This window comes from Amphiprion ocellaris, chromosome 6, assembly GCF_022539595.1.
Source record: "Amphiprion ocellaris isolate individual 3 ecotype Okinawa chromosome 6, ASM2253959v1, whole genome shotgun sequence".
Classification (NCBI taxonomy): Eukaryota; Metazoa; Chordata; class Actinopteri; family Pomacentridae; genus Amphiprion; species Amphiprion ocellaris.
The window spans coordinates 18,528,428-18,550,036 of record NC_072771.1 but is presented as its reverse complement, the minus strand read 5'-3'; the positions used below and the strand labels follow the sequence as shown (position 1 = coordinate 18,550,036).

At 40.2% G+C, this 21,609-nt stretch overlaps 2 protein-coding genes across 3 annotated transcripts; both read left to right on the top strand.

Moving 5' to 3' along the window:
* Window positions 1-1,506: 1,506 nt before the first annotated feature.
* On the top strand, window positions 1,507-4,905 carry star (steroidogenic acute regulatory protein). 2 transcript variants are annotated; one of them, XM_023279943.3, is made up of 7 exons: window positions 1,507-1,715; window positions 1,926-2,033; window positions 2,180-2,307; window positions 2,497-2,655; window positions 2,875-3,059; window positions 3,212-3,305; window positions 3,457-4,905. In XM_023279943.3, exons 1-7 carry the CDS (start codon window positions 1,652-1,654, stop codon window positions 3,526-3,528), a joined length of 810 nt encoding a protein of 269 aa, XP_023135711.2. In that variant the 5' UTR covers window positions 1,507-1,651; the 3' UTR covers window positions 3,529-4,905. The 2 variants fall into 2 exon arrangements, with proteins under 2 accessions (XP_023135711.2, XP_035808571.2); XM_035952678.2 differs by having other exon boundaries at window positions 1,508-1,715; window positions 3,409-4,905.
* Window positions 4,906-8,432: 3,527 nt separating this feature from the next.
* Window positions 8,433-18,633, top strand: elmod3 (ELMO/CED-12 domain containing 3). The gene is made up of 13 exons (XM_023279958.3): window positions 8,433-8,528; window positions 9,661-10,421; window positions 11,187-11,258; window positions 11,361-11,435; window positions 11,521-11,590; window positions 11,882-11,950; window positions 12,086-12,174; window positions 12,720-12,843; window positions 12,966-13,088; window positions 13,322-13,452; window positions 13,791-13,867; window positions 13,989-14,116; window positions 14,735-18,633. Exons 2-13 carry the CDS (start codon window positions 10,320-10,322, stop codon window positions 14,983-14,985), a joined length of 1,311 nt encoding a protein of 436 aa, XP_023135726.1. The 5' UTR covers window positions 8,433-8,528; window positions 9,661-10,319; the 3' UTR covers window positions 14,986-18,633.
* Window positions 18,634-21,609: the final 2,976 nt, after the last annotated feature.

The following is a 21,609-nucleotide window of genomic DNA, read 5'->3' as shown; positions in this document are numbered from 1 at the left end:
GGCCAGAGGGACTGATGGATAATTCCTGCCATCCAGCCAGAGGGACATGAGGTTGCAGGTTAAGGTTTTAGGATTTATTAATCTCTTCTTGTTTTCTCTGCTGTTCACTAATCAGATGACCTGCTACTCTCTTGACAGGTTTCTGTTCACGTGATGATGTGCACAGTTGACTTAGTGTCTGCATTTGATGTGCAGCCCACTAAGACAATATTACTGTTAGATAACTGGGACTTTTCTTGGATGAGGTAAGCAAGGTTCACCAAACATGTGAGCAGCTTTATAAAAACATGTTATTAACAGATTGTGGGGTGACATCTGACGATTATCTTCTGGGAAAACTTCCAGAAAGAGAGTGATTCAGTCTCACTAACAGAAAGACGGCTGCAGAATCATAAACATGGAGTTTAGGTGTGTGCATTATGAATTCTGATGTGTTTGACAAGTCTAAGTATGGAAAAAAATGGACTTCTTTATTTATACAAGGTCAGTGTATAGAGTGCATTGCATGCTTGTATACTTCCTTACATGCTGTTTTCTGTATTATGTGTCTATTACTGTCTCCTTGATAGAAAAAAAATGAAGGTTTGGTTTCCATTAATGCTCATATTTTCAATCATACTGTACTAGACCAAATATCTTACTCGTAACTGTTTTTTTTCACAGTAAAACACCTTAAATATTACCTTTTAGCAGCACGTGGATTTGCTATAACCTCAAGGTTCTTTTTTGCTCTTGTGTTTTGTTACATTTTGTGGCAAAATCAACCAGTTCCCTTTCCTTTAATTATGTTTCTTCAACATTGTATTTATCTTCTGACTTTATTAGACACATTAAAGTCTGACACCAAATGAGGAAATCATTTAACATGTAATACTGCCTATTTGGGAACAAATTTATGCAGCTTTTGTTTACAATTATGTGTAGCCTACTGCCTTACACAGTGACACTTCATTTGAGGTTGATTAGACTCTTTGTTAGACCTTTATGAAAAAACATTCTAAACGTAAATGTGAATAAATTAAAAGTGCTGCCAGCACCAGTCATTGATATGGCCATTGATATGGTATACCAGAGATATACAAGGCTTATTCCGAGATATCAATCAAAATGAGGAAGAAACAAGCCAAACTGAATGGAAAATTTCTGCCCTCAAATTCCAGCAAGTGTTTAGGCTGCAATGGGCCGTGAAGGGAGGGATGAGTCACTCAGGGTCTCTCCCACCGACCTCTCTTTTGGGCTCTCATCACTGAAGAGAGGCTGCTTCTCCTCGTGTCACCCAGCAGTTTGGGAATATTTGTGTGTCTGAGTAATGCGGCGGGCTCCAGGTACTGGACGTTATCTCACACAGAGTTTGTGAAAGTCTGAGACACGCTCGTCATGTACGTGAGTTGACCTTGGTGACATGGCCGTTGAGGAACAGTGAGGTGATGTGTGTGTTTATCTGTGTGGTGATAGCAGGACGGCCTTGTGGGCAGAGCTCTTATAAATACAGGCTCTTGCAAACGTCTGCAGATAGAATCTCTGCGGCTCTCTCCACCATCCATCCACTTCTTTTCAGAGCATTTGCAGCTCAGACCGACTTTGAATCTTTGTGATCTCCTTGCTTTTACAGTTTTATAGCTCTCCTAAATCTTCAAGAAACAACTGGAAAATGCTGCCTGCAACTTTTAAACTTTGTGCTGGCATCTCCTATCGGCACATGAGGAACATGACAGGTGAGTGAGAGAATCCAGTTGGTTTCTCCTTGTTTTACTTTATGCTAAATTGTACAGTTTTCCAGGGAAGTCCTGTAGGGAACCCAGGATCAGAGTGGCTTAATGAATAAATAATGTTTTATTGATTGTTTCTTTTCATATGCTTCATGTGTAATTTATAAACCACATGTAAAATATAGTAACTGAACACTTCCTCTTTCTGTTTTCCAGGTTTGAGAAGAAATGCCATGGTGGCCATTCATCATGAGCTGAACAGACTGGCAGGTCCAGGCCCCTGTAACTGGATCAGCCAAATCCGCCGAAGAAGCTCCCTCCTCAGTGAGTCGTTCTGATTATCTGAGTCCCATAATACGAGGAGCAGACATGATAAAACAAATAATTCTCGTATTTCATCAGAGAAATACAGTAATGTAACTCTGGGACGTGACCAGACGTGATTTAGTCAGCTGCTGCTCTGTTTTAAGGTTCCCGGATTGAAGAGGAGAGGTACAGTGAACAGGAGATGTCCTATGTGAAGCAAGGCGAGGACGCACTGCAGAAGGCCATCAGCATCCTCGGCGAGCAGGACGGCTGGACTGTCGAAACTGTGGCTGTGAGTACAATATCGAAGCAGAAACAGAAGTATTTGGCCATTTTAAAAAGTTATGACTGCAGGTACCTGGCAGTGGCTGATTAAGAATGTGTTTCACATGATTTGTTGTCATGGCAAGAATGGCACAACTGTTTTCAAGGTAAATGGCACATTTAAATAATTTCTGCGTCTGTTTCTACCCTTGTGCAGAAAAATGGAGACAAAGTCCTGAGTAAAGTGTTGCCTGATGTTGGGAAGGTGTTCAAGCTGGAAGTGATGCTGGAGCAACCTTCTGACAACCTTTACGAAGAGCTGGTGGGAAATATGGAGCAAATGGGGGAGTGGAACCCAACGGTCAAGCAAGTCAAGGTACAATACGACACAATACGATATTCTTTATTGTCCCCAGAGGCCAGTTTCTCTTGATCTAGTGTGACTCTCGTCAACCACAGACTGTAACAAAGGGATTACTTTTTTAAATGTTGTTTTTTTGGCTTCACTGGTACAACATACCACAAAAAAGTAAATTGTAGAAATAAAGAAATCAATCCAAGACCACTGACACATTTTTACACTGGAATGTCCCAGATTCTTCAAAAGATCGGCCAGGACACAATGATCACCCACGAGGTAGCTGCAGAGACACCCGGAAACGTGGTGGGACCGAGAGACTTTGTGAGTGTCCGCTGCACCAAACGCCGAGGCTCCACCTGCTTCCTGGCTGGAATGTCCACTCAGCACCCACAAATGCCGGCGCAGAGAGGGATAGTCAGGTAAGTCCAGGGGAGTCACCAGTGGGGGAAATCATTTGCTTGTTGTGATATGCGGATGCATTTGTGTATGAAAAATGTATGGATACAGAGCAGTAGACTGCATTTAATGTCATTTCACCTGCTATTGTATATTAATCTATGCCGTTTTGCAGAGCGGAGAATGGACCCACCTGCATAGTTATGAAGCCCTGTGCTGAAGACCCAAATAAGACCAAGTTCACCTGGTTACTAAGTATAGATCTAAAGGTATAAATGGCTGCCTTTTACTGTTGCTACATTGATTTTCAGTGATATATAGTGAAACTGTGCAACATGTTCTCTAATCTAACACTGGCTCTGTCATCTGCAGGGCTGGATCCCAAAGACAATCATAAACAAAATGCTCTCTCAGACGCAGGTGGACTTTGCCAACCACCTCAGGCAAAGGATGGCTAATAATGTTTCCATGGAGTTGGCTCACGCCTGCTGACACAAGACGCCTCTTGAGCTTTGGCACGGTGCGCTCAGCAGTGGCAACAGTGGCTGCTCATCGGAAAAATCATGTGAATCTGCTTATAAATAATGAACAGCTAAGAAAATCCAGACAGTGTTGAGGAAATTGGATGAAGATTGTGCTTTTTTGAGATCTTTCAAAAAATCTGAAGCTAAATATGTGTTTTTCTTGCCCCCAGGAGTAGAAAATCTATAATGAGATTTAACATCATTGACTGGAAACTGACACATCGTGTTTCTGACCAGGGCCGGGATAAGAAATTTTGTGGCCTAAGGCTCCTGTTTGGTCCTGTTAGAACAAGTAAAAAACAACTTCATGATGCTTCTTAGATAACAAAATGAAAACTTAAGGCTGCTCAAGTCCCTCAATCACAAAAAGAAAGTGGATTGTTAAAAAAGAGCAAAGGAAACCCACAAAAAAGTGAATGTACGTGTTCACCCAGCAGCATGCAGCATGCATCTGCATTGGACAGCCAGTAGATTTAATATAAACACACAACTAAAACAACTGAACTCAAAAGACTCTTAAACATTACAGAGGCAGAACTGTGCATTCTGAAAATGTCAGTACTGTTGCAAAATATCTTAAATGCATTCTATATCAGATTGAAATCAATTTTTTTTATCAAGGCAAGTTTGAGGGAGTAGCGTTCACACGTTGCTACCTAATTCAGTCCTGTTTTCATTAGTTTTACTCTTGTTTTACCGTCTATTGCAATTTTCTCTCATCTTTGGCTACCTTTAGCAACTGGTTTGTACATTTTTGCACCCTAGTTTCACATTTATAAGATGCAGGCTTTATTATGGCATCACACAGACAAAATTGCAGGAACAGCTGAAGCAGGCCTACAAGATTTTTCACAAATTCAAGTTATTTTTTGTTGTTTTATTCTGATTACAATAATGACCCCATAGCAGAAACCTTTAAAAAGAAAAACATTAACTTTACAGGCCCCACTGAGCGCCCAAGCTGGTAATCCTGTGCTGCAGTCTTTATATTCCTCCACATTTAAGACGCCTGGTTTGCGGCACATTAATCCACATCAGTCGGCTCCACTTTGGCAGAAACACTGAGTGAAGCAACAAATTGTACGATGTTTCATTTTGATAACACTCCAGTTATTGTCCCTGTCCCTGCTGTGAAATTGCACTTTTATTTCACTGTTTTATTTATTGATATTGCGCAGATGCATGGCATTACAGTGACTGCCAAGTGAATAAATCACTGCGGTGTGATTGATATTTATGTTTTCATGTTTTTATTATGCTGTTGGAGAAGTAGACAAGCAGTCTGGAGAATGATTAGTATGTTCTTTGTTGGTGCATGAGAGCTTAAATAAAATCCTCATAAACATTTCAGTGGTCATTTGCTTAACTATAAAAATAAAGACTTTTTGTCCACACATATATGGTCATATAAGAATAACAGAAGTTCGAGCCCAAGAGGAAAAACACAAAACAGAAACACTAAAAGTTTTCTTGGAAACTACGCGGCAATTGCACAATTTTTCTCGCTTTGACGGGGAGGAAATGGATGAATTTAAAAGTTCTTTTTAAAACCATGACAAATGTAGTTCATAAAAGATGTCTTCCTGTTCCTTGATGGGTTTTCAAACTGACGGTTTGCCAGAATGAACAGGTGTTTGGCCGTTCAGATGTGTGAGGAGCCCAGCAGCTCGCAGCTCACTGTGAGCCAGCAGCACATTCCCCGAGATCAAGTAACAGCGGATTTCATCCCAAACAGGAAATCTGTCCTCCATTATTGCCAGTTGTGTAACATTTCGCCTATTTTGTATAGTTTCATTCCATCCAAACTATTTTGCAACAGCTCATTTTCTTGAATGCAGTGCAGACCACAGGGGCCAGGATTAGTTGCACTGAAGAATGGAGGTCTCACTCTCACAGTCTCACAGGATCAAGTTAGCTGCAAGACATTCACCTGCATTACTTCACAATTATGTAATTATGTCACACCACTGAGGCCTGAGGGAAGTTTCTGAGGTGAAATATAAAGTGAACTGACTCTAGTCTGGGCACTGAGGTAGTCGTTTTTCATTTTTCCCATAAACCTTTTGAGAAATCCGCCCTGAGACAAATGCCCAGTTTGGTCGGTCGTGACTCTTGTGTGTTTTAAAAGGCACAACTTTCAGCTCCAAGTGCCGGCTTGTGTAATGCAAAGCAATCGTTTTTTGTTTTTTTTTCCTTGAAAGAATGTTCCACAAGGTAATAATTGACATCTGCTTGAAATCTCTCAAAATCTGAACATAAGCAGATGTGACATGAGTTGTAGCCATTCGTGGATCTTTTTTCCGTTATTTGTGTAATGAGAGCAGAGGAGAAAATCTGGGGTAGGAGAGAGAAAATTATCCAGTGCAGATAAGTTGTGTAATAAGAGCAGAAAGACAAAACAAGCTATCTGGCAGCCATTTCAAGTCCTTGGCACTGATGACAACCTTGATTCATTTATTTTTCTTTTTTCCCTCTCTTTTATTTTCACCCTAGATCCATCTGTTCATCTTTTACTGAAATTCAGCTCCTAACATCAGCTTTTTCTATTGGGAGAGAGATTACAATACATTGAAAAAATCAAAGCTCCATTTGCAGTATTTATTTATTTTGCATTATACTAACAAACTAACTAATAAAATAATTTTAAGCCAATTGTTAAGGGAATTAGCTATTTTTTTAGCAATCAGTCTTGATCACCTAAAAAAAGAAGGTTAAAAAAAAATAATGAAGCCAGTTTCATTAAATTATATCAATCTGAGTTTTAAATCTAGAAATGCAGAAATTTGAGTTTAAATTACACACAATATTAAGCTGATGCAGTTACCAACATTTTTATGTCAACACAGCCCATAAAACATAATGTTTGCAACTCAAAAGGTTTCGATCAGTAAGTTTGATTCCATTTTTTTCCTTTTTAAAAAAAAATCTTGCAACTATGTTTTTAATTAAGTGGTGGGAAAGGTTCCTTGAATTACATTTTAAAATGTAGGCACATTACTACATTTTCTAACCCTGTTCAGATATAAATCGCTGTGACAGTAACGGACACAACCATGACACTGATACAATATTTGCCACATGATATTTGACAAAACATCAGCTGATGAACAATACTTGTTATTGCCCTATAAAGTAACAGCCTAGTTTAGTAAGGTTTTCCCTAACTACTGAAAATTCTGTCCAATGTGATGATTATCTAACTAATACTCTACCAGCGGTAAAATAGAAATTGCATTTGTGATGGGGCTCAGGCCTCAACCGGATGTAACATGATTTAACTGCAGATAATAAACTGTGACAGCTCACCTGTATGAGGTGAAGAATAGTTCACAGTGTAACCTGCTGCTAAATCCTGACCTGGAGTGATCTTGTCTCCATGTTGGGGATCATTTATAACTGTAGTGTATTTATTAAATTGCTGGCGCTGCTGTTCAACATGTGCAAATGCATGCTTGTTTTGGAGATGCTGTCTGAGGATGCAGGTGTAAACTTAGAGGAAAAACGCTTACACACAACTGGAAGCAACAAACTGAATTTCAGCTGCTGTTAAGTTGTTATGGGGACAAAATACACTGGTAGCCTTCAGTATTAATCCGCCAAAGAGGTGGAGCCTCGGCAAGGTTATTTGATGATCGATGTTTGTTTGTCTGTCTGTTAGCAACATTACTCAAAAAGGGATTAACAGATTTGGATGAACTTTTCAGGAAAGGTCAGAAACGACACAAGGACCAATTCATTAGATTTTGGCAGTGATGCAGCTTATAGTCTGGATCCACGGATTTCTTAACCCTTTAAAGGGCACTCATTGAAATGCTTTGAAATTCAAAATTTCAACCCTAGAGCATTGTTGGAGGACATAACAAGACTTTACTTTAGTGACATTTTTCTAAATTTTTTAATTTTCATGTTGAAGTTCAAGGTCAGTGAAGTTACTATATATGGTTCCTTGCCCGTTAGTGGTAAAAAAAAAAAAAAAAAACACTCCAAGTAATGTATATGCCATTACTTAGCACAACTACTCAACCATAAAATGTGTGAGTTTCGTCAACTAACCATGGTTAGTTTTGACGTTTCGATCTAAAATATAGAAGAGGACTGAGCTGCAAGTTCATCTATTTCCAACTTCCGATAAAAGACAATGTTTGAAACATTCCAGGCCTCTGCTGATTGGTCAAATGCCACAATGTAGTGTGCTGTAATGTAGATCTTCGCTGATTGGCTGATGTAAAACCACATGCTTCTCGACCTCACTGTGAGGCTGGAGCAACCATATTTAATGTGTGCGGGAGTTACCAAATATGATCACTTGTCCAATGAAGGGTTAAGGATTTCTGTGTTATTGTGAGATAGCGGCACAGCATCACTGTAACTATGACAACAAGTGAACACTACGTCAGCTGCCTGCTGACGATCACACGATTGATCCTACTATAAATTGACCGCTGCGGACCACTCGTTTTTTAAAGATTTCATCTGTTGGAAATCATACAACGACTCAGCAGCCTTGACAGAGTACAGGCTGTTCAGACTTATTAGGTGTTGAAGATGATACCCAAACATTACATAGTACGATCAACATCACAACTTGTAAGCAGGGTAATCGTTTTTACATGAAAAGGACACAGAAATTGCATATGAAACACAAATCACTGAAAGCTTCCTAAAGACCTTAAGCCACAAGACAAAAAACATCTACTTACTTATTTCAAAGTACATGATTTGGTTTAGAGAAAAGATTGAACCATTTACCTGTATTTTGAGAAAAGAGTCTTGATTGGAGGTGTGGATGTAAAAGAGATTGCAGGCTCTGCGCTCTCACTGTCTGTACCTGTGTGAGACAAAGCAATGACGTAATGAAGCTAGAGTCGGGCAGGAAACCACAATTCCCAAGATGCACTTGAAATTGCCGTGGCCACTGGACGGGGGAAGGGAAGCTGAGATTGGAGGGAGAAACAATCAGAAACTGAGGTACTTTTAAAATGCTTCATATCGCACAATATTGTTGGACAGGTCGCGGCGGGCAACGTTTCCAGCGCATTTAACAGACGCCGGGGACAGAAGCGGATTTTTTGGCGTGTTGCTGTCGGGTTTGGAGGCTGACTCCATCCCCGTTACAGTTCAATAGAGCTACAGCTAGCCCCGTTAGTTAGCCTGGCAGCTGGCTTTTCTTGTGTTAGCCAACGTAACTAGGTTCCGACTGCTTAACTGCACATTGTATTCATGACAGCAAATCGTTTGGGTGTTTGCCGCAAATTTCGGCTGCCTTGCAATGTGATACGGGCAGACGCTGCATTGTGGGTTTGGGGTGAAGCTGTAGCTGCGTCTTTGTGCCTGCGGGGTTGCTAGCTGACTCTGCTAGCTTGTCGGTTGCTACAGATAATGGTAGCTCGCTGCTACTGTAGCTGTCAAAGCGGCGGTACGTTACTGTGGGCGACTGTCATCTCACAAAACCGAACTTATTCGATAGTTTTTGGCGTCTCTACCGCGACGCTGTTCCCGCATTGTGCCAGTGCTTTGCCGTATTTTAACTTAAAGTGATTTATACAGCCGTAGAACAAGTATGCGGCTCGTTTGCTTGAGTAAAAGTAGCGATACGACGCTGTAACAATACTCCATTACAAGTAACATGTCGTTCATGGGAAATGCTAGCTGAATTAAAATATGAAAAGTACAGCCCTTGAGTATTTACATATTTTAAACAACTTAATATGGCATTGTTTGCTTAAAAAAACAGCATACAGAGACGATAATGCAACCTGGGATAACCTCTTGGACAGTGGAGCTAATAGACCTTTTTCACAGCAGACATGTTGGCTTATCTTAGCAGGAAAAGCTCAACTGACAACATCAAGGAGGACTGCAGTCCATTTAGGATAGCTGCATCCTGGTGTGCTGACTGCATAACTTACTAAGACACTTGATTTAATGTGCTTTTCCTGCTGCACTTTTAAAAAAATCTGTTTTGACATGGTTAAACCCATATTTTGCTCCTCATTTTTCATGTTTTATGTATCACCATGTAGGTAATAGCTGATTTGTGTGTTTCCCTTATGCAGGTACTTATTAACTTTCCTCATTTAATCATTGTTTTACTTTTCAGATAGTTTGTGCATATGACAGCACCTCCACAGGACTCCTGCCATTCAAGAAGCCTTTCTATGACCCAAATCTGTAGGGACACCTGCAGTTCTTACTTTGGACGTGTGCTCCTGTTTCATGTGAGGCTGAAGACCTAACGCAGCATCGGCGCAAGTAAATTCTACTTTACTGGTACCTCTAGGTGCACACTGGATTTGTCTTCAGTGCCAAAGCGATGAAGTGTCTCGGACAGGGAGAGCCCAGCCCTGAAAAGCAATGTCATTATCCAGCTTCTGTGTACCTCTGGTGGGGTTAAGGAGTGGGGCAGATCTGTGGAGGAGAGGAGGGAGGCAGGTTTCCAGGAAACCTGTGTATTGATGGACTACCATTTCCTCCATTCAGCTTTTGTAGACTGATACCTGCACATTCCTCCACACTTAAGGTTATTACAACCAGACTGCCATCAGTAACTACAACAGTTATGAAGAGAATATGATGTGCACAACATGGATTTCTTCTGCCAGTGACAGTTTTGGGAAATCAAGCTGCTGATTGTGGACACTGAGTTCTCCGTGCATATGAGGAAAACATGAAAAGAGCATAGATACTTGCAGTCACTACAAGTGTGCACTACAGAAACCATGGTGGTCCTTGCATCAACTCCTCAGCCCATCTCAGTTCATGACTTCAGAAGCCTTTAGAGGCCAAAATCAGGAACACACTCGACAGCCAACGCGCTCACATGCAATGGAAGAAGACATTGACGTCACATCCCACATTGAGGTAACATTATTTCACCTGATTTAATCTCATCCCAGTGTTTGGGTTTAAAGTAATTTAACAGAAAGCAACACCTGCCATGTTGGTCAAACAGAAGTAGGTCCTATCTGCTACGGTTTTGTCACCTAAGGGAGAGTAATTGCTCCCTTCCTGCTTTGCAGTATTGTTTAATGTTAAACAATTAGGATCTCAGTTTGTTTAAGCGGTTCTGTCACATGTGTTTAACTTAAGGCCTAAGGTCAACTGCTCTCTCTCTGCTTTAGCTGTAATCTCTGATTTGGCTTGCTTGGCATGTTGCTGTGGTGGCAGCTGACAGGGCATTTCCCTTATCCTCAGCTTGGTTTCTAGCCATAACATTACCTTTAACTCTCTGACTTCTATCCTTGTGGTAATGCTTCATTTGTAAACAGTTGGATAAGTATGTCTACTTCCCCTCTGAATGCAGTGTACCTGCACAGAGACAGTCCTCAGTGAAAATGTGTCATAAAATTGCATTCTGCCAACACAGGAGGCAACTTAAGAAAATTAGAGGAAGTAAAGTGTTTGCAAGTAGACAACTTCAAAAGCATCTCTGAGGTTTAATTAGGCCCATACTACTTAATAATTTTCACTAATTGATATATGTTTTCAGTGACACAATGATTTTTTTAAAAACATAAAAGCAGTGATGCATGTAGTGATAATAGATTACCTGTCTTGAGAGCTGCACTATTTATGTATTGTGTACATGTCTGAAGCATCTGTTCTGTGTTGCTGCCTTCTTGTTAGGGTCTGAATGGTTTGTCACATGAATGTAAGCCATTAGAAGAGATCACCAATGGACACTCCAACCATAAGCCTGTGAGTACAGTTTAAAAACATTTCTAATTGAAACATCATAATTACTTTTTTGCTGGCAAGTCTTTATTGTTTAGAAGATTTCCTAACTTTTTTTCTTTATAGGTCATGAACGGAGTGATTATTGGTCACAATGTCAAAGATCACACCAACGGCAGTGCACCACTGAGATCACTGCCGGTAATTAAATCTCATTCTTAGTGTCTCACTATAAACAACATTGCCCTCCCTGGATGTAAATGCAATATTTGTTCTTTCTGTCCAGATTTCAGCACTGAAGCAGAATGGTCTTCTGCAGACATTGGCAGCTGGAGGGGAACAGTCCAAGCCTGCAGGTAACACACACAACCTCTCTTTTGTCTTGCATCCTCCTCCCACAGGGATTTGTGTGTATCCTAGACACCAAACAGCTGTTGCAGGTAAAACCTCACACAGGAGTGAAGGTCGGAGCAAACGCAGGGTCTCAGGTGCTCTGAAGGGATGCGGATCTTACACGGGAAGGATTCGTGACTTAGAATGATGTAGATGGATGTCACCATTGCAGAATAACTCATTGCAAGAATAGAAACTCATCCTGTTTGACTGCTGTTTATAAAACACTCGTTTTTTTACATTTTCCTTTACAGAGGAAAAGGAAAATGTGGAGTTGGAAAAGGCCAGGCAGGAGTGGGATGCTCTTGAGAACATCCAGCCAGGTTAGATGCATTTTGCTGCCTCACCTGTTGCTGTTGATTTTTTTTTTATTTTTTTTTATTTATTTTTTTTTAAATTTTATAATCTGTAAGTTGAAGTTCCAAAAGAATAAGTGTTATATATAATACCTCCACCAGCTCTTACTGAGGACTCGAACCCAACACCGCTCATCCCTTTCAATGAAGCCCTGCAGTACTTTCAGACCACAGACCTGGGGGACTTGCTGGTAAGGAACGCAACCTACAAAACAGCAAATTAAAACAGCAAAGGGGAAATTTGAAATATGGTAGTGGAGTAAATTTTAAAAAATTAATAGTATAAAAGTGAGAGAGACAGCTTGCTTAATCTGCAGTGGCTCCAGATACTGTAAAATTGCCTCCACACCAGTCAACTGTAAGTACAATTCTACAGTTTCTTTTAGCAGACACTTTTATCCAAAGCAACGTACACGTGAGAGTAGATTCAACACAAGCAAGGACTTAGGAGAAAACAGCCTGGATAAGAGCCATAAAACAAGTTGAAGAGTCATAATAGGACCATGGTGTCTACAGGCAGTAGACATAATAGATTTTTTTTTCTTTTTTTTTTGCAGTCCAGTGCAAAGGTGCTCAATGAAGAGCTGGGTTTTTAGTATTTTCTTAAAGACCGAGAGAGACTCTGCAGATCGAATAGAGAACTGTACCTGTGGATTTGTTTAAGCTATTTATTGATAGCTCTAAGTGTAATTTTCAAGAGGTACTTTGTGTTTGTCCCCCCCGCCCCCTTTTGTAGAAGAACATCCAGCCAACCATTCGCAGGACCGGCCTTGCCGCAATCACACACTTCCTGTTCGGACCTCCGCGGCTGCACAGGGAACTCCTGGAAGAGAGGGATCTCGTCTTTGCCATTGCACAGTGTAAGTGTGTGTTTGGTGGGTCTGTTTGTGTAATCATCCCGCCAGGTGTAAAACTCATGAGGGCTTCTAATAAACCACTGAGTTCTTCCTTTGCAGATTTGTGTGTGTCTGTGTTTTTATAGGCCCTGTGGACAACAGCCAAACAGTCCACATGCGTGTCCTCCAGACCATTTATAAGCGGCTGATTGGCAGCAGGCTGGACTGTCCTCGCTTTGGTGCGCACTGGGAAAACATTGGCTTTCAGGGTAAGACACCTGCACACTCATTTGCTGTACACACAGTGTGTATATTAATTTAACAGCAGCACGTGAATTGCTGCTTCTTTAAATTTGCAGTGTAATAGCATTTAATTGTTAAAAAATTGTACGTGCTGTCCTACAGTCTAACCAAAACTGTTAACAGAACACACACTAAAGAAGGAAATGCATGTTATGTGCTGCTGCTTTTTCTCCATGTTGGTTTACTTTCTGTCTTGCAGGTACAGACCCAGCCACTGACCTGCGTGGCACTGGTTTCCTGGGACTGATGCATACTCTGTACTTAGTCATGGACCCGGAGACTCTTCCGTTGGCTAGAGACATCTACAAGTTATCACAACACCCTACGCAGGTATCACCAGATAAGAAAATCCTTTACTGTAAGCCAGTCTGCCCATGCCAGCGTCAGAAAATGTACTTACGTGTGGTTGAGTTGCTTTTTTGTTCATGTTCCTATTGGACATCTGATTTCACTAATCCTTCAGAGACACTTAAACTCTTAACCCAGTCATGCTGCTTCATGGCCGACCCTGACCTTTGTCCTCCCTGTAGAGGGAACTAGAGAGAAAAAGAGAATTTCCCCTTTGGGATCAATAAAGTCTACCACAAGACGAGCATGTTTCAGGACTTGCTCTTTTAGCAATTATTCCTTGTGGACCTAAGTTTTCTTGTGTATTTTCTTTGGTTTAGAACTTTCCATTCAGTGTGATGTCAATCAACATGACCCGCATCGCTCTGCAAGTACTCAGAGAGGAGGCCTTGTCCAAGTGAGTCACTTGTCCTCAGTTTTTACTCTGCAGCACGTTTCCCAGTTCATGAGACTTCTGGTCTATTTTTGACACAGTATCTCGTTACATCAACAAAACTAACTGTCTTTGTTCATACCAGGGAGTGCAATCGTCGTCAGCAAGTGGTCGGTGTGCTGAATGAGTTCTACGTTGCCACGTATCTGCACCTATACCAACTGTGGAAGACCCAGCAGAAGACCATTGCGGATTCTGGCTTTGTGCTAAAAGGTAAAAAAAAAAAAAAAAAAAAGTAAGAGGCTTCATGTTTGTTGCTGCATTATGTACCTTAGAATCACGCTAGTTCATTAATTTGTAATGAGAAGATGTGCCAGCGTGATGCTCTAGACAGCAACCAGTCATCTTAGCCCAAAAACTGAAATGGAGCAAAACTGCCGGAGTCTGCCTCAGGGTGGCAAAATGTGAATAAAAAGCTAAAGTATACAAACTACAGGTTCGAATCCAGCCAAGAGACTCCCGTGCATTGCCCCAGGTAAAATTACAGACTAATTTTTGCACTTAAATAATTTTCTGCATTAAATAGATGATATATAATGTGTTACTGACCTTTAGAAAGCTGTTTCCCTCTCTATCCAGTATTTCTGTGAAGCTAAGCTGCTGGCCTTGTTGTGATATTAAACAGATAGATATGTGAGTGGTATCGATTATCTAGTCTAACGTTCAATAAGCACACAAATAAGTGTATTTTCCAAAATGTCAAAGTGTTTCTTTAAAATACGAGTCATGGGTCTATGCTTTGAACTCAACACTCAGACTGCAGAAATGGTATTAAACACAGATTGTCATCTTGGCACGAGTCCCACAATTTCTGTGTTTTTTATCTGTCAGAAGTGGAGCTGTTTGCCAAAAAGAACCCCAAGCAGATGCTGCGCCGACTAGAGGTCTTCCTGAAAGAGAGGCGGGCAGGTGGAGTCCCCCGTGGGACGTCACCAGACTCTCAAGCCCAACAGCCCTCACCCAGCCTGGGGGAGCGAGGGGCCAGAGCTGGGGCGGGACATGGAAGCAAGGGAAAGGAGATGCACTTCACAGGAGTGTGTGATCTACCGCCAGACATGGAGGGAGAGGCCAGACTTATCTAAGCTCGACTCTGAGTGAATGATTGTGTGAGTGAGAGCAGTTCTGCCTGTGAGTATCTCTATTACTGTATGTACGTGCGAGTGGCTTACTCAGAGCTAGAAGAAGAGCCCCACCAGACCCTGATCTAGGACCTGCTATCTGAACCTATTCAAACAACTTCCCCTCCTTCCACTGATGCTGGGGTGCTGCACTTTGATCAGATTAAGCTTGGGGATCTTTCAGAGTTATATTTGATTTTTGTTATTAATTTATTTTGAAACAGAGAACGTAGAACAGTCAAATATATTGAGACCAGAAACACAAGATGTCACAAAAACAAAAGAAAGTGAATATTTGCGCTTTTCTGTGGATTTAGTAGCCAAATCTATAGCTGCCAAATTCCTGTGGCTAAACTCTACCTGTCTAGAAGTCCAAAACATACACATTTGTGTTCCAAGGATCTCTAAGCCAGGGTGTGTTTGCGTTGCAGAGTGGCTTTCTTTAAAGGCTTGGCATTTGCTCTCGCTCCGAGATAATGCCCCATCATGTGCATTTCAACTGAAGGGCAGCATTGTCAGGCATATTTTTTAACGCTCTGTTAACTTTATGGCGATAAGAGGGAAAATGAACCAGCCCTTCTGTAAAGCAAACAGAAGCAGGTTTTCTATCGGAATGAGCGGGGAGAGGGAGATGGAAAACTCAGAGAGGTTACAGAGTTTTTTGAGAAGGGGGCAGAAATTGTCGACAGACACTGTTATCTAAAAATTTCACAGTAGGCTTTGAATGCAGCTTGCTTTGAAGGTCTGATCACTTTGCATTCTCTGTTAAAGTGTGAATGAAATATATGAACAATATTCAAGAATGGACGCTCCAGATGTGTGGAGGTGTAGCCAGGTGTTGGTCTACAACTCGTCTCTGTCGCCAGAGGTCTGATAGACTAGGTCCAGAGCTCCCAATAAATATGGGGGAATATATTTTAAATAATTTAAAAAATAACTATTTTAGTCCTTTCTTGAGGGACACCTGTCCCTTTAATCATAACTTCACAGTTATGTATAAAAGCACTTCAGAATTTTGTTATCAAACTAAAGGCTTAGTTACCGTGGGAAGGATTTTAACTCTGTTGAAATTCCACCAGAACGTCTGAAAGTCTTCTGACTTCTCAACTCTTCATGGTTAAAGCAAAGGAGACACTTCATAACAGTCTGTGTGCTCAGCTTGGTCCCAGCTGAAGCCGAAGGTCTGGTGTGAGCTTTCTCTACATTCCGTTATAAAGCATGTGATTGTACTTTTTTTTTGACCAGTTAAAAATTTATTCCAGTGTGTGTGAGTGGGTGTGTGTGTGGTAAAATAAACGAGCTGATGTTGATGAAGGGCGCCTCTCTTAGGAGATGTAGGAGATGTATGGTACAGTATGCAATCCCAGCTCTTACTCTATGATAATCAAAACACTAGTGCTGTGTGATGATAGAAATCGTTTCTAACTTCAGGGTTTGTGCACTTGTGCAAGCGAATGTGTGCGTGTATGTGTGTGTTTCATATGACAGGAACTGACTACAGATGGGGTGCTTTCCTCTGCACACAAAAAGCCAGCTTTACTAAGTACTTGATCCATCAAGCTGCAAAGACGGTACTTTTGTCATTTTAGAAATGGTACACAACATTTGTGAAGACGATATTTATCCTCAGACAAAAAACAACAACAACAACACATTTTTGGTTTGCTTTTTTAAAAACCAGATGTTAGTTCAGCTGGTTTCAGCAGCGGCTCTGTGGCCTGGAATGGGTAGAGCTCCTCAGCAAAGCTGGTTCCTGCTTTGTGCTAATGTGAAACCGTCTCCCATCGTTGTAGTCTTAATCTGTAGCATGTTCAGGTAGCACTAGTACTGTAGCATCCTATAGCCTCCTCTTCTTCGTAAAGCTTGTTGATGTCATGTCTCAGTTACAGTCTGTAGTGTCAATGAGTGCGCAAACTGTTACTACTATAGCACATACATTTCATATTTTTCTTAAACCTTCTTGAGTAGATACACATTTAGGTGGCACAGTGTATGTTTTGGAGAGATGTGGGATCGGCTTGACACGTTATTGAGCTCAAACTTGTCTTCTAAGAAGGTGATAGTAAATTCGGTGCCTACGTCCAGTGGAGACATGTGGGGTAGAGTGCTGGTTTGTCCTCTCTTCCTTATTTATGTCTTTCTTCTGCCACAGTAGACTTCCTCCATTCATGTAACGCAGTAAGCAGAGTTGACGTTACCCCCTGAAACATGCTGGCCTAATGGAATATATACACAGGCATGTAAAATTTCGATGTCAGCGTCTACTTCGCCATCTCCGTTCTCCGCCGTATAACTTTAAAAATGAGCTGATGTAGTTTTTGCCAATTGTTTGCAAGTGTTTTTGATTGATCAGGAAAATTTGCACTGTTGTAGATATTTGATAGTATGTGTGACGTATGCAAGAGGAAACAGGCCATCTTCAATAGCCATATTGTAATGTTCATTATCGCCCACCTCATGAAACAGGCTTTGTGAAGTCCCCTCCTCGCTCAGAAAAAAAAGGCAAAACAGATATGATCTCATATTTAGTTTTTATTCAACTTTAAACTGAGGAGCAGTACAGTGTATGTAAATCAGGAAGTTTGTATATAGAGAATTAATGATTGTAACTGTATGATTGTCTGTAGGGCATTATACTGAAACACATTGCTTACCTCGAGACTTGAGACAAATCTCTCCTTTCTCTCTCCTGAAGTTTGTTTGACCTCTCTTGGTCAGACTCTTATTTTTTTTTATGTTTCTTTGTACCGAGGCCTTCTCTCATACCAATTGGACAAGTTATATGATGTATATTCGCCACCTGAAGCACTACATAATAGCAAACTAACACAAAAGCTGGTCAATGTTACATGTATTCTATTTAAAAGACACATTTATAGACACTATGTAGGCCCACACACACTCTGATGCACATCTGCAGATGAAAAAAAAATCCTTTTTAAACCTATCTATAATTGGCTGATGTTTACCATGTCAAAATAAGCTGGTTTTCTTGTGGCTTCAGTAATAGTAACATATACTTTTGCTGTGATTAAGTGTTTGATGTCAGGAAAAACACTCAGAAACAATCCTGTCTTTACAGCTCTGGTCACAAACCAACCGTTAGATATATGATTGTAAAGATATAGGCTTGACTCGCAGGCATAATACTGTGTATGCTTTGACCTTGATATATATTCAGTATCCAAACAAGGCCTGATTTATCCTCTCATATTACCAAAAGTTATATTTTCAGCAGTTGTATAGATCATGTTCTTATGCGTTGATCATTGTTTGGAGTCTCCTCAGTTGAGAAACCAGAACCAAGAGAAAAAAAAGAAGAAAAAAAAACGGGTTCTTGCAGGATGTCGGATGCTCTGAGAGGTGTGGTGTGAAGTTCTGCTTCCTACAGCAGCAGCTTGACAAATACAATCACTTCTCTCAATATCCTGCGCTTTATATGAAGGTGTTTTACTGTTGCCGTCGTCGTCATGTCCCTCAGAGCATTTTATGACTGTACCTTGATTGTAGAAGCCCTATTTTATACTGAGAGTTATTTCAAAATACAGTATGTGCTGTTGTACATTAAATGTATTGTATGGAGAAAGCTAAATAAATGCTGTTTAAAAACTACATGTTTGTCTGAAAAATCACTCTTGACTTTCTGTTGATTCCTTTGAAAGTTAGACAAAAGCACATCAATCAAACCATTACTTTGGAATTCTTTGCCACTTCGGCTTTATAAGGATGGTGCAAAATGTTTTTTTCTGTGGCTTATTTGGTTTCCAACATCTTTTGAAATTTCTCAGCACCATTTGCAATTGCTTTTTAGTATGGATGTCCAATATTGGCTTTTTTGCCAATAACCGATATGCTGATATTGTCCAACTCTCAATTCCGATATCAACCGATAAATGTGGGCTATTTAACTAATTTTAGCTAGCATCACACATCTCCTGTCATGGAATTAACACATCATGCCTAATTTTATTGTGATACGCCGCTGGATGCATTCTCAAATGCAATGAAGCATTCAAAATGTAAACAAAAAATGCAATATTTATGCCAGATTATTATTTTTTTAATTGTCTCAAACAATAGTTCACACTCTTCCCCCCCTCTATGAGTCCGGTTAATGCCGGCGAAATCCAGGTATTATTTTATTTTATTTATTATTAAAACATAACGATATTGACTGATATTGGGCCGATATTGTTGGACAGCCCTACTTTTTAGGGATTCAAATCATCTTCAAATGTCCAAAATACAAACATATCGCACTTTAATTCATACAAGCACAAACAAAACAGCATTTTTTTTTTAAATTGACGAGTAGACATGAAATTTCTGCCTGAATAAACAACTATTCACTTTTTTTGTTGTTTTTTTGAATTGGTTAACTTTCCTTCAGCTGTATGAAGCTTCAGTATTTTGTGCAGGGTTTTGTTATGCAGTTTAGAGCTCTCATTAAATTTTTAGAGTATGATTGTTGTGGCCAATAGAATTCACAATAACAATATAACCACAATATCTAAAGGTAGTTTATAAAAAATGAATGCTATCAATTCATTTCATATTTATTTTTTGTTTGTGTATTTTGTCATTTTTTGAAAAAATTAATAACAACCAAAATACAACTCCAACATAATTACTTTCATTTAATTATTTATCATGAGTTTTTTTTTTTATTTTATTTTTTATTTCACTGTTATGTCACTTCTGGTATACTGTGGAATCCCTCATGCATTTTGATCTTCAAATCTGGGACACATTTATGATTCGTCGTTTTCCTTTAGCTTTTCTGTCATTCAGCCACTAGGGTGCACACTTTGATTGTGTCCATGTGTGCTACACAGTTCACGTTTTTTTTTTTTTATGCTGTGAAATAACCTCATACACAAACAATCTGCCAGCACTAGTCTGTTCAGTTGCAAAAGCTGAAGTTTGATTTGCATTTCTCTACACACTTCCAACTATTTGTCAGAGCTTTAGTTTTCTAAACGATGCCAGTCAACTGCTGTGAAATTTAAACCTAATCCTTATTTATTCTCCATTTGGATGTTTATCTTTATCAGTGAACCTCACGAGTCTGTGTGGTGCTCCATCATTAGGGTGGAGAAGCAACACTGACAGACTCTGTTTAAACTCTTGGATTCCCAGTGTGAGGCCTGTCAGTCTGCCCTTTATCTTTCATAAGAAAAACAAGTGCGTCAGACATCATTGATTATGTGTGCACTCCCACTTTGTTGCCTACAATGTTGAAATATTTGCAACCAATCAGAGAAAGGAGGTGTTGGTCCTGAGTCAATAAAGCTGGGATGCTTTCAGAAGAAGTCTTGATGCTTCTACATCTGTGCTCAATCAGCCTCGTGGCTCCAATCCCATAGTGCCAGATGAGTGGGATGTGGTGGACCTGCTGAATCACGACACATACAAGATGGAAAAATATTTCCGCCAACTTTTTTTTTTTTTTTTTAATCACTGACCTGAATCAAAATCTGTTCCATAAGCCATTTTTTTATACCTGCTAATAGTCAGCCTGTGCTTGCATTAGCATTATTGTATAATGGAGAGGGTTTCAGTGGAGAGCAAAGAACAAATACAAAATCCAAATTCTGTCACTCAGGAGTCCTTTAAAGGGTTAATAATGCAGCTCACAGGAATCAGCCACATATCACATATCCTGCTAGAGTGTCAAAGCATCTGGGTGCCCAGTGAGAATGAAGAGACCAGAGCAGGATGGAAGTTTATAAATCTGTTTCCATTTGTACCTAGTGAGCCTGCTGGATTACAGCATTTTCCTCTTACTTTCACTCTCGCCTTCCCTCCCCCAACTCCGTTCCTCTCTTTTCTCCTTCTCTCTGATGTCATTGTTTCCTGCCCAGCAGATCCTGACGCTCAGCTCAAGGCCGTGTGCACAGACGCTAAACATAACGTGCACTTCTGTGCTTGTGCTGACTTATGGGAATTTACAGACACGTATGAAAGTGATGTCAGGTCCATTATCAGCCAGTTCTGTGAAGGTTCCTCTGGTCTCCACTGCAGATACTAAACCACATGAGTGCTACCTGTGGCCACTGTTGTCCTCTGGAAGTTAGATCAAGGCCTTCGGGTGCTTGTGGTCATTGTCCATCATCTCTTTGTGATTATCTTCCATTAATTTTGCCTCCAGAATAAATTTAAAAAAGATATGTTCAAACTTCTCAAAGGAAAGTTGGAACCGCCCACTCTGATATGGCACCTCCACAGTCATCATGTGAGTGAAATAAGAGGACTTTAGTTTTCTTGTGCTTACACATATTGTTATTAAGCCCTGGACTGTTTTTTCCGTTTGTTTTATTGCAACTTTCTGTACACACTGCTGTGTCTGTAAAGTAGTGGAAGAAGTATTCTGAAGGAAGAAATGTGATTTTTATCCAATAATGAGTGTCAGCAAAACAAAAATATTTATTTATCTGCCTTTACTGGTCACAGAGATGAGAGGGGATACATGGAGAAAAACATGCAGTGAAATATAGGTATTAGAACTAGTAAAAGTGTTCATTTTCATTTCAACAAAAGACTCATGTCTATCAATATTAAATTAAAATAACTGCATCAATTTAAGTA

Excerpts from the sequence above, each read along its gene's own strand:
- star (XM_035952678.2), top strand. The coding sequence starts at position 1,652 with ATGCTGCCTGCAACTTTTAAACTTTGTGCTGGCATCTCCTATCGGCAC. Across the intron at positions 1,716-1,925 it reads GCACATGAGGAACATGACAG|GTTTGAGAAGAAATGCCATG; the intron begins GTGAGTGAGAGA and ends TCTGTTTTCCAG. Across the intron at positions 3,306-3,408 it reads TACTAAGTATAGATCTAAAG|GGCTGGATCCCAAAGACAAT; the intron begins GTATAAATGGCT and ends TGTCATCTGCAG.
- elmod3 (XM_023279958.3), top strand. The coding sequence starts at position 10,320 with ATGACTTCAGAAGCCTTTAGAGGCCAAAATCAGGAACACACTCGACAG. Across the intron at positions 10,422-11,186 it reads ACGTCACATCCCACATTGAG|GGTCTGAATGGTTTGTCACA; the intron begins GTAACATTATTT and ends CCTTCTTGTTAG. Across the intron at positions 13,453-13,790 it reads TATCACAACACCCTACGCAG|AACTTTCCATTCAGTGTGAT; the intron begins GTATCACCAGAT and ends TCTTTGGTTTAG.